The sequence below is a fragment of the Diachasma alloeum genome, unplaced genomic scaffold (assembly GCF_001412515.2).
Source record: "Diachasma alloeum isolate Michigan unplaced genomic scaffold, Dall2.0 Dall_scaffold_00461, whole genome shotgun sequence".
NCBI lineage: Eukaryota > Metazoa > Arthropoda > Insecta > Hymenoptera > Braconidae > Diachasma > Diachasma alloeum.
Window position 1 is genome coordinate 62879 of NW_021680594.1, and position 13357 is coordinate 76235.

Genomic DNA, 13357 nt, shown 5'->3' on the forward strand with positions numbered 1-13357 from the left:
AACACATTCGCACGTTTGAAGAGATTTTACTCCACTATTGGACCGAAAGTTCCAGAAGGTTCATTCAAAATCAGGAAGAGAGGTGAAAGTAATTTTCCATCAGCAGAAATCAGAGGTTGTACTGTATAACTATGTATCGTTGAAGTTATCGATTGTACGCCGCACGCTACTTGGTTAGTACCTTCTTCAGCTAACGTTCGCCCTGAATGAATTTCCAATTGGAAACCACTTTGATCAGTATTATAAATATTTTCTGGGCCATACGTATCCTAATAAGACCAAACTTTCAGGAGGAATTCGTCCGCTTCTTTTTGTAACTCTTCCCGAGTCTCTAATGTTTTTCTGGTGATGAATTTGTTAATCTTCCGGGATGTTATGCGGTGTGCTCGTTTGAAATAATGCAACCACCTAGACGAAGCTGTAAAACGAACGTGTGCGAAGCCGATTTCCCTCCGGGCTTGCAGGGCCCACCTTCTGAGGTCAGTATCGTGGTCGATCAAATCTGCATCGATAGCATTCTTCATATTCTTTAATGTGTACTCCGAAATGCGTTTTAACTTCTCCATGTATGTCCGTCCTTTATTGATTTGATTCGCCCAGCGTTGTAACTGTCTGATAGGAAACAGTTTCTATAGAGAGATTCTTCTTTTTTCCACTTCTCCAGAAGTCAACGGCATTCTTTTTATATTCGAAATCTACAGGTTCCTCATCCTCCGAACAACTGTCAGGTGATTCTTCTGTATGTGGTTGAAATCCTTTATCCTCGATAATCCTTTATCATTTCGATATCTTTATAAGGCTCTTGAAAATCCAGGGATGTTTCTTCGATCATTTCAACTCCATAATATTCCTCCATTGATTGAATTAATATCCTTTCGAATGTGTCTGCTAATTCACGTTCCTCGTTGTTCACAGGTGTTTCAGCAAGATTGAGAACTTCAAATGTTGCCATCAGAAGTCAGATAACGTTGATCGGATTAACTTTCATGGTAGAACAAGTATAGATCACGACACTCACCGAAAAACTACTTTTCTCTTCGATTTATGTTCATAGACTGATTGTAGTTCACAAGAGGGATGGAAATGAAAAACATTGATATCGTATAAGTTATATTGATCAGAGTAATTTCATCCTCAGATAACAAATGAGCCATTTGCATCAATATGTTTACAACTCCCGAATATTCTTCAGTTGTGGTTCTGCATTATCAAACAGAATGGTATTGTCATATGTCGCCATTTACGTCTCATTGAAAACGATATCACATCGAAAGGATAAGAGCAACCAAAATACATTTTATCATCGATCCATTATTTACTATACAAAATCATCGGCTTTTCTTTGTACCACCCATCCACGTTCATATAAAGATGAAAATTAGAATTCCTCAAAATATTTCATCATAACTCAATTTTGCAAATTGGAAATGGAAGCCATTTAATGGAATCTCTACTCTGGCCTTCGGTAAAATTTTTTAGATTCATGGTCATTACTGATTTCTTTTGAAAATGAATGAGGTTGGTCCGATCGATTCGATAAAATACCACGAGCATTGTGAAGCCCTCAAGTTTCACTCCCGAAGACTATTTCAATTATTTCACTTATCATTCCGTGTAAGATCAGTCTATTATAACAAACAATTTAAAACCCATAATTTTTCAAAGAATCGATGTTTCTTACCTTAAAATTCTAATTTGCGGAAAAAATCCGAAATATGTGCTTTAAATTGTCTCATGCTTTCGAATCAAATGTGTTTCGTAAAATTCTCATCAATATTTTTTCTCCCTTATTAAAAAAAATCCCCCTCCCCTCCCCCTCCCAAGGGTAGTTAACCTCCCCGACACCACTCCTGGATCCTGCCCCAATGGTTTTCCTCATCATTAGCCGTAAGCTTCGTTTTGTACAGGATGAAGTTTAAAATTTTGCAATTCACGAAAAATCTATTTTTTTGAGTTTTGAATTTCGATTTAAAAAAAATCAAAACAGGTGTTGGATACGGAAAATTGAGAGGATATTTATTTTTAATATTCGATCAATTTCTCTGACCGGGCAATAAAATAATTATTTTTATTTAGGATGGGATTCTTACCTTTAAAGTGCTTGGCACATCTGTCAATTGAGAGAATTGAGGATTATAATAATGACTTCAATAATATTAACACCGATTCATTGAGACGTGAATTTATCATTTATTTCTAGCCAAATATTTATCTTGCAACATTTACAATTTAGGGAAACAACTTAATCGAACTTCTAGTTGGTGCTAATTAATAACTATTCGGAACAAATACTATCCGTCTTCTATTCTTTTCTATTTAGTTACTTTCGCGAAAATTCTATTAGGCCAACTTTAGAGAGAGAAAACAAAGAGGAATCCCGCACGACAGATTAACGTGATATTTAGGGTACTCACTCTTCAGTTCTCGAACTCGCTGCACTCGAACACTTGCCTTGGAATTTCCGAACAATGTATTTGTAGANCACTCTTCAGTTCTCGAACTCGCTGCACTCGAACAATTGCCTTGGAATTTCCGAACAATATATTTGTAGAGATTATTTTGAGTCCCCGATCATCGGAAGCCGCACTGTACTCGTAACGAGTAAGTTTTTCACCCCGTCGGCCGAGTAATGAACTCCAATAATCGGTTGGACGTGATTTTGATAACTTTTTAAAATATACCGCGGGATTGACCACTACGAAGTTCTGCGTAATTGTGATCAGCTAATCCCGATACTCGGATCACTATGATAAACGCCGGGCAGAATTTCTAACTGATTCCGGAATCAGGTATCTAGTGATCGCGAGGAGTTTGTCCCTTTGACGTTCTTAATTTCGAAGCTAGGACAAGACTGAATTTAATTTTTATCAGTGATTTTGGTGAATGTTCGAGTCGAGTTGAACGTCCGAGTTCACGTGATGCTGATTTTGCATCATTTCGACATTAATTTCGCCTGACTTAGTATATTCCGCGGGTGAAGCTGTGTTTGCCGTTGCAAAATCGTGGAGTTCGTTGACTCGATTTTTCCAGAATATTCTTTGTTCGAAAAAAAAGAGGAATTTCAGTCCATGAAATAATTCTGGAATGTTTTATTTTAATGATTTTTTTTTTGAACCCCCAAACACAACACAGGTATTCTGTACTTTTTTCTATTTTTTCAAATGGAATCTATCCCATGGGATTTCCATCGAAAGTTTTTTTTCTATGAGAAAAATGAATTTTCACAAGGGTAGTTTACCCTCCATATTTCACCATTTTTTCATCATTCCTTGTGACCTTCATGATACACTGTGAAAGAGTTGTTCAAAAAGCTTCCTTATGTGTGCAATCGAAAAATGACCCCGAGAGGTGGTCAACTTCAGAGAGCACTTTCGCCCCCTAAAACCCAATATGGGCAGCTAAAAAAAATACGTGTCCCTTAGTTTTGGGTTCCCTATAACATATTTAAGTTTCATCGAAATCGGAGGGGGACACCTGCGTAGTGTTCCTTGTCAGCTGCAAGAATTTCCATTCTCTCTACGCGATATTGAAATCCTTAATACTTCCACTCCAAACATCTGCTCTATTTAAATTGTTTTATAACTACAAACAAAAACTTTCCTTTCCCGATTTCATTTCCTACGCATTTATTACCCATGGTGAGCCCTAACGACTCGGGTTTTCCAGTCCTCATTACTTTCCTAGCTCCAGGTAAAGGGGCCTCGATTCCAACACTACCCCTCCTGGGGAATTTTCACGCCATCGGGCCGATGATGTGGCTCTCGTCCTGGTCCGAGCTTTCTGCCAAGAGGCCATGAATTTCATACTTTAATCAGTCATCACTTATCGTCTTTGAGTCAATCGCTTGTTACCTAGATATTCAGTTGAGCAAATTTCGTTCTTACACTTCTTCTATCCACTGTCCACTAAAAATTTAAAGGAGTTACGCCGCGTTTCGGATACACTCAACGTATAAAATAAAACTGTTTTTCTTTCGGCCTTCGCGACAATACAGAAATAGTCTTCATCGTTTGATATCCATTTAATTTTAATTTTTACCTTTATAAACTCAAGTTTTCAAATTGTGAAAAATATAGTGAAGTGAATAAATTACACATATTTTATTTTGAATGAACTCTCAATTATTTATAATCAAAACAACTCTTCCCACAAACACCTCCTCAGTATCCTGACACTGTGGGAGTGTACAGTTTGGAAGTAAATTTCGGAAACCCGCATATATTTATGTAGGCCATTTGATACCTGTGGTTTGACCGTTGAAACCTCTCAGATTACCCTTCATGAATATTCTGATAGTTTAGTAAACAAATTAAAATTAATTTTACCTGAAAACCACGCCACCGCTACTCATTTTTACCGACCATCAACCGTGGCGCCACCCCTCCTATAGGGTGATAATTATTCTGGCTTCGGGTCGCTTGAACCGCGACAACCGACCCCCCCTCTCCCTTCCGCCCTCCCTTCCTGTATAGTAAAAATTGATACAAAGTAGACTGATGGGAGTGGAGATTTCCTGCGGAATATCACTGGAAATAGTAGGAGAAATTTCTTACCTCAATTTCAAGAGTGTTGTACAAGAATTCAACATCAGTTATTGTCTCCATTTTGCGACCAGTGTGATACGATAATTCTGAGTAATAAGGCGCCATTTCCTTCCCTGACTTTCTCGATTCATTTACATAAGCTTCCTTCAGTGCTTCATCTAGTTTCGGGCAAAGATATTTCACCGTTATGAGCTAAAAACCGAAGTAATGAAATAAATTTAGTACAGAAGTGATACAGGGATGCATAATTCATGCCAATTCTTAATAGATATGAAAGAACAATACTTTATATCTCATTTGACTCATAAATCTTGCTTTTTGATAATTATCAAGTCTAAAATTATTTGTGCTCAGTGAAAGAGAGTTCAGCGAGAATTGCAATTTCTTGATTAAAGAATTGTTCAGTACGAGTATTCATAAATGGAATAGAGTATTATTATAGTTATACTGATACTGGAGATATACATAATAATTTAAGAAAAAATTTACTGAAAGAAAATTTGTTGGTGACATTTGTCCTTTTCATATGATCCCAAAAGTACAATATTTTTTGTTACACTGAGAGGTAGTATTATATATTTCGCGTCGAAAACCCCTGTGGCACTACGCGCGACCGATATTTTTCCGTAGTGACTTGCACTTTTGCCAGTTCGGGGAAGGATCAATACTAATCCCCGGACTGGGAAAAGGGAAGGTCCATACGGAAATTTTTTTTTTCGAAGGATTTATGAAATTGTGACAATCCAAACGTTTCTTGGCAGGTGATGTTTTTGCCACAAGAACTGGCGATGTCGAGATGAGAATAACTGAGTTTGCATCAAGTCCATGCATTCTTGACGCAAACTGGAATGTCCTGAGGTGCATGAGCGATGCTTGCAATGGATATTTTTTTTATGTATGAACAGGGGTTTGACAAAAAATAATTCGATTTTTGACCGATTATTTCGTGACGTTAGAATTTTTACTAAAAATCTGGGGATTCGCGGGAATTTCGAATTGAGATTGCCAGTAACTGACCCGTTCTTGTCACAAGAACAAGGCTAAGTGGATCAAATTCAGTTCTAGTTTCTCACAAGAATATCATTGTGTTCGGTCAAACCTAGTTAGAGGTTGATAGAATCTCATTCATTCTTACAAAGAGAAAATACTACTCGAATAATCAAATTCAATTCAAATTCTCACAAAAAAAATCACACAAAAAATTATGGTTTAAAACACGTGCAATGACGCGTTCTTATTACAGTGCTGGTTTAATGGAGTTAAAAAAAATTACTGATGGGGAAGAGGTGATAAATTCGGAAAGCAAAAGGAAAGGGGGGGGGGCACGAAAGATGTGAGAAAAATCTCCGGATGATATCATTCTTTAAGATAAAAGTGTGGGGAAAACACCTGTTTTGTTCCTAAAAATTACGTCATTGCTAAATCATACACCTCAGGGTAACTTTGAACCTCCTTCATTTTTTTAAATTAATTTGAAAATCCTAGCTGCATATGTATTGATATCCCCCCCCTCCGTAATTTTGTTTCTGACAATTAGTAAAGCCATATTATTCTACGGCAAATCTACAGGTAAGGCGATTCCTGTAATGCTCAATTATTCATTACGACAAACTTGAATGAGTTGTACGCGAGATTGTTTCCTCTTTTCATGAGCATCTGTCTTTCCGCGCCAATCTCTAAGCTTTCCTTGTCCTAATTGAGAATAAGTTTGTGGAAAGAATTTTTCCGCTTCTATAGGACAGTTTTTTTCTGTCAGTGTATCTTCTCCTAAGCAATCTGTTTATTTCAATAATGTTATAATTTACCCAGACAAAATTTGTCATATCATACTTGAAGAATATTTATGTTTGATTACACGGTGTAACAAAATATGGCCGAGTTAGGGGCTACCATCTTTTCAGGGGTTGACTTAATCAACAGACAGTTCCCACAAATTTATGAATTTCAGGATTTTTTTAACGAAATTACGCCACAAAAGCGGAGGAAGTTTATTTTAACGGATGGAATGATTCTTCAATTACACTCTACTATTTTTTCTCATTCACTTTCATCTATCATACATTTAGTTCTGTTTTTTCGACGAATTTCATTTTCAACCAATTTAACAACTTCAACAATTTTTTTTCTCCACAACCTTACGCGCTAGGGCATTTCTACAAACACCATTGAATTCAGCATGAAAAAATCTATGAGTGGTGTTAATTTCATCTTTGGACACTAACTCGGGCATATTTTGTTACATCGTGTTATGTACAATCCGTATTTGATCACAGAAACCATTGTTTCGTTATTTCTCTTGACCGAATAAGTTATTTCTTCATCCTAAACATTTAGAATAATGAATTGAATAACTTTTGGTTTAGATGAATCTAAAAGATTGTACATCCAATGATTTACAAGTTCATTTCTTGAGAAAAGTAAATAAGGTTTTGGTGTATTTGAGAAATGAGTTGAAAGGTATCAGGTATCACTTGGAAGGTATTTGCGAGGAATATCTAGAAAACATGCTAGTTATTTCTCGCATATCTGCGATCATAGGTGCAGCCACAAAATAATTGGAAAAATCGGTTTGACATAGATTTTCGTTATGGATCATATGCTATCTACTAAAGGGAAATACTTCACTACAAAGGATTTACTTTGTCTTGATCCCTTGGGATTGAGGCTACAGGTACAGGTATCCAGGGTAGATCAGGAACGAAGTAATCCTGAGGCTCGGGACGAAATAGTGCAGCCAGAAGTGCCTGAGCGGACATAATACATCTCTCTGCGTAACTGCTCCGTACTAGAGTTGTTTTCGTGTAATACTTTTTTCCAATCACAAGGTCATATTGGCCCCTGAGCCACTGGCCCAGTTGATACAGCTGGCGCATTCCTTCCTATTCCACAAAACAAAATAACCAATTCATTCCAGTAATTAATTGATGGAAAGAAAGAGAACATTCAGAATGTCTATACGAACAGAAGAGTCTCAGAGAGAGGTATCAAAGGATCTCACTAAATTCACTGGTTTCAGAGATATTTGCGAATCTTGACACGAGAATTTTTTCGTTATCTTCGATTATTCATCCATTATTACCGATATAAACGAGCAAGGGACAGTGGGCACGCCATTAAGTTATCTTTGAATGCTTTTTTCTGTCATCAATACTTAATGGCGGGCTTCCGATGAGTCAAAAATTTTATAAAATTCGCTCTTTAATACGCAACAACTTCTACTCTGATGATAAAAATATTTTAAACTAATACCGTACTTGACGCCGTACTTGAGGGGTTGAAGAGAATTTTACCTAAAGATCAGAACTATATTTGAACTATATTTTCTGAAACTGCTGCTACGTTCACCTCGTGCCGAAAAGTGCCTTTTCATTTATTCGTAAACGAAAAAGGCATAGTTCAGCCACTCACTTGACATAATATCACTATCAACAAATATTGTTTGACACATGTGAGATGGGAATTTTTAGCTCGTGTAATTGGCAGCCCTCGGTTTCGTCCTGAGATAACGTGGTAGTCTAGCAGGCTCGTATTTTGCCATTTACTGACAGGTAAATATCTTTTTCATCACGCTGTGACGAAAAGTGAACTTTTCGGCACGCTCCGCGTGCCTAAAAGTCCAACTTCCGCCACATTGTGATGAAAAATATTGTTCGTAACTCGTGAAAAAATGTTTTTTAGCTCGTGGGATTATATCACTCGCCGTCGGCTCGTGATATAAACCTCCCACTCGCCAAAAAACCCTTTTTTGCACTCGTTACGAAATATACTAATATATAAAGAAGAAGCCATTTTCGAGGCGACTGATGTATCAATGCACAGTCCAAACTACAAGAGCTACGAGCATGAGCTTTTGCCTACAGCTACCCTTAGTGAAGTAAACTCCCACTAAGGGAGGGTTTTTTGAAATTCACCCCCTAAGGAGGTGAAAAAGGGACAAAATTTGTTGTGCGATTTCGAGAACCGTTCAAGTTAGAGAGTTGAAAATGCGCGTGTAGATTCTCCTTTTAAAATATAGAGACACGTGTTTTTCATTTTCTCAAAAATCCACCCCTGAGAGGGTGAAACGCAGAAAGTTGTAGAAATTTCCACAACTTTCTGGAAATTTCTCGAATTTTCTAGAAGATGAGGGAATATTCTTCCAAACTAAAAACATCTATTTAACCAATGATAGTGGAAATTTCTAGAACTTTCGGGAGAACTCGAGAATGCTCTACAATAGTTATTAGACAAATTATTCTCATTTCTTTTATTATGAGATATTTCCTCGAAATTTTCGCCGTTTCGTCAAAAGTTCTCAGGTTTTCTAAATTGTTCTGGAAAATTTGAAAATTTTCTCTCATTTTCTAGAAAAATCTAGAATTTTCTGGAGTTGTCTAGAACATTCGTGAAATTTCGCCAGTTTTCTGGAAAATTCGAGGAACTTCTTAAGTGTTCTCGAAAATTCTCAAGTTTTTTAAAGAGTCCAAGAAAGTTTTTGAGTTTTCAAGTGAATTTAAAAAACTTCTCAAATTTTTTGGGAAATTCGAGAAACTTCAACTTTTTCTTCATTGACTTTAACTTCTCATAAATAATATTTCCTTCAATGTGATACCATTCATTCACTTAGGAATGAATAAAAAAACAATAATCATCATCATCATCTCATCAATCATTGTATCAATGATCATATTGATCATCATATCAATTATTCTACATCAATTTTCAACCAGCCGATCGAGGAGGCGCGCGCCTCATGTGGCTAGTTAGTTTATATAAATATTGAAGTATCTCGACATAAATTAGATCGGAAACCGGTTTTTATAAATAAATCTAACCTCTTTGCGCAATCACATGTGATACGTAGTGCATAGTGCACTTAGTTACATTATGCTCACGTAGATGTACGTGACCTCCCATCTTGCGCTTTTCCTTCTAAACGCAATTTTTGAGGTGGATATATACGTCTTTAATTTTATGTTAAAGGTTATTTGCGGAGTTACCCTTAACGGCCAACGTCATCCGTCATCCGAGTTCTAGAAAATTCCAGATTTTTCTAAAAAATTCAAGGGAATTCTCCGGTATTCTAGAAGATTTTAAAAAATTCTGAGATTTTCTAGAAAATTGTCCGGTTTTACCGATAATTCCAGAAATTTCTTCGGTTTCCTAGAATATTCAGGAAAATTCTCTGGTTCTCTGGAAAAGTTGAGAAAATTCTGTTTTTATAAAAAAAAAATACTCCGGTTTTCTAGAAAATGCGAGGAAATTCTCCGGTTTTCGGTTCCGAATGGAAGCCTTGTTGTTGACCGATTTTTCCATTTTCTAATTTTGATTGCAAATGGTCTAGAATGTTATGAAACGTGAAGAAATAATATTTTTAGGGTCATGTCTGCATGTATGTATCCGATAACTTGGGTTTTTGGTGATTGATTTTTAAAAAATTCAACATGAATACGGTGAAATTTGTCTATGGAAATCTGGAATTTTGGCTCATTGTAGATATTATTTAGCTCAACTTTGGCGCGCTGTTTCAGCTCGATCGGTCCAGTAGTTCTTTCTGTATAACAACTTGTTTAACTTTCGTTTTTCCTCAATATCTAAAAAATTACTGCACCAATTTCAAATTTTTATTTCAAAATACTCGTCTCAATGGCTCTATGTAGTTGACTCAGAATATTGGGTGTATGACTCAATTTTTACAGATTTTTCAGCAAATTTATTTAATGCGAAAAAATAGAGAACAACGAACTCAATCTTGAAAATACTGTCTATTGTTTTTTATGACCTTGTGCTATCTCTCAGGTAACATACGAATGCCGTCGCGTAAGAAACTTGCAGGCTTCGAGGCGATAAAGTCATCGGTGAATTTACGCACATCATCCAGCGTTTTAAACTGTTTATTCACAATGGCGTGCTGCATTGACCGGAACAAGTGATAGATAGGGCCAAGTCTGGTGAATATGCCGCGTACGGGAGAACTTCCCATCCGAAGTTCAAGAGGGTCTTCTGAGTCGCGCGAGCAACGTGAGGTCGAGCATTGTCATGCAGCAGTATGATCTGCCTGCTTTCTTGCCCAGTAAAAGGCCTTTTCCGATCAAGTACTTCGCTCAGCTTGTTCAATTGTCGGCTGTAGCATTCCGCAGTTACCGCCTGACGAGTTTCCAGGAGTTCATAATAAAGCACACCCTCCATGCCCTACCAGATACACAGGAGAATCTTCTTTAAGTGGAGGTTCTGTTTCGACATCGATGTACTGGGGTGTCCGCCTAAAATTCCTTTGGAAACAATTCCTTGGAAAAAATTCCTTTAGAACCAGTTATTTTGGAAAAAATTATTTGGCAAATAATTACTTTGGAAAAAAAAATTTGAGGAAAATATCTATGGAAATATTTTTTTTATATTGGTTAAATATTTTTTCAGTTAACTATGGGATTTTCGGAGAGATTATGCTGTCCAAAACAAGTTTATCCCATGCTTCTGGGAAAGAATTATTGCTTGAGGCAATTTTTACAAGAGGAAATATTGCATGAAAAAAGTATTTCTGAAGGAATCAAAGGGATGAAAGCGTTAATTAATTCACCGCGTCACAGTTTAATTCGCGGTTTGATTTATTAATTCACGATTTTATCACTCGAAGTGATGAAAGGGTTATTTAATTCGCTGGTTAATCAATTTAATTCGCGGTTTTGCGTTACAAAGGACCGTCTCGGTGACCTAGTCAATCCACCCCGCGAGGGGGTGAGTGAAGGGGTTAATTAATTCGCAGGTCGTGGTTTGAATCACAGATTAATTCCGCAGATCACGGCTAAATTCCAGGATCGATTGATTAATTAATCAATTAGTATACCCAAACTTCTCAGTACACCGCCGCGAGGGGTGAAAGGGTTAACTAATTTGCTGCTGTAGAAATCATAGAAGGGGCTCCTCTTCATCTTCAAACATTGACACCTGGCTCCACTTGACATGTCTGAACTTGAGTTTTCCGGTACTTTCTCGTTTGCCGCCCCCCTTCGTGGGAAATTATTGTTAATAATGATATCAATATATAAATATTTATTTTAAAAAACATTTTCCTGAGATGTCTGAACTTGAGATTTCCCATACTTTCTCATCTGCCGCCCCCCCTTCGTGTGAAATTGTTGTTGATAACGATATAAATATGTAAATATTTATTTTAAAAAGAAAAGTTCAGAAGGAGAGGGAGTATGTATATCTGCAAAGGCAGAGGATCAGTCATTCAAAAACTTAGATACCCCCACCAATTTGGCATAGTCCTCGACAAATTTTACACGTTGTAGTAGGAGGAGTTTCCGAAAAATCTCCATCTCCTGCAAATTGATAAGAATGGAAATGCATTGGAAGATGTCCGAACGCAATCGTTTGTTTACATAGACTTTTTCGGTTTACCTGGGAACGCACGTTGTACTCACAACCCTAAGAACATGATGTTTGACAAACTGGGGCAGAGTTTTCGGACCCTTTGATGTCTTATCGCACCGCAAAGATTAAATGTTATCCAGGACATTTTTCAGCTATTTTTTTTCCCAGAAACAAAAAATGTTGCTATTTTGTTAATAATTTTCCATGAGTCACATGATTCTTTTTCAACCAATCGCGTAAGATTTTACAAAGTGTACAAGCGTAGGCACACTCGCATATGTATCAATATAAACAAATTTCACCTTGATTTTCCGCTAGTTCTTTAGTATCTTTACCATGAATAACATGGATCCTAACGCGTGTATAAGATTATTGAGGTCATTGGAGGATGCGTATGAAATAGTGAAAACGAATAGGAGACCCAGGGAAATTCAACAATGGCTTAATCACATCAGAGGACATTCGAAAGAAATTAATGCATTATTGANAGCGTTCTACGCAAGATTCACAAACTTGGAAGTGATAGGAGGACACTTAAGGGGTAATTTAACTGATAGAGTCCGATGGGAGGACTTGCAAAGTGTTTTTGAGGGTCGTATGAGAACCGGTGTAATCATTAACGTGAAAAATCCAGACATACCCAAATTTTTAGATGATGCTAGACGAATGCTCTGTATACGTTTGAAAAATGCATTGAAACAAGAAGAAAGTTGGAAAGTGAATGTAGTGTTAACGTGTAAATATGAAATTAATAGAGATGAACATCTCATTGAAGAAGAAAAATATTTCAGTACCAAGAATGAAATAATTCTTGATTCAACTGATATTAAACAGTGGTTCGAGGAGCATATTAGAGAAACTTCTAGTGAAAGCGGATGTTCCAGTTCCAGGAAAAAGACTCGGGCTGGAAATTAATTGACGTCATTAATTTAGAAGTGAACATAAATAAATATAATCCATTGCGCGGAGGATCNTCATACCCAGCTTTCAGCACTGTCATGAAAAGATTTGGTAATTTCAAATACCCCATGGCATTAAAAGACATTCCAAAGTTTCCGAAAATGAACGAATTGTCGATTAATGTATATGGAATCGACAGTGACGAAGAATCAGAGAAAAAATGGATTGTGCCCCTTTATTTGAGCAAAGATCTTCCAGCCACACTGCAAGAGAAAGAAAGAACAATTCACCTTCTCATGATTGAAAAAGAAGAAATCCTCGATGGTGAACAGGAAAGAATACAGCACTACACATGGATTTCAAATTTGTCTCGTTTAGTTGGTGTGGAAATTTCAAAAGCTCAACATAAAACACTCATGTGTGACAGGGGTTTGTGTCACTTTTTCAAAAAAGAGGCCTACACTAACCATAGGGTCGATTGTATATCGATCAATAAGTGTCGAATGATTTTTCCTCATCGTGGTGAAAAATATTTAAAATTTCAAAATTTCAAAAAT

General features: G+C 36.8%; 1 protein-coding gene across 2 annotated transcripts in view; it reads right to left on the reverse strand.

Annotated features, from left to right (window-relative positions):
- Positions 1–13357, reverse strand: part of LOC107042419 (prostatic acid phosphatase) — a 139744-nt gene that overhangs the window by 33388 nt on the left and 92999 nt on the right. For both annotated transcript variants that reach the window (XM_015263460.1, XM_015263457.1), the window contains 2 exons: positions 7184–7423; positions 4554–4736 (listed from right to left, as the gene is read on the reverse strand). In XM_015263460.1, the coding sequence (XP_015118946.1) occupies positions 4554–4736; positions 7184–7423 (423 nt within the window). The remainder of the gene's footprint in view (positions 1–4553; positions 4737–7183; positions 7424–13357) is intronic.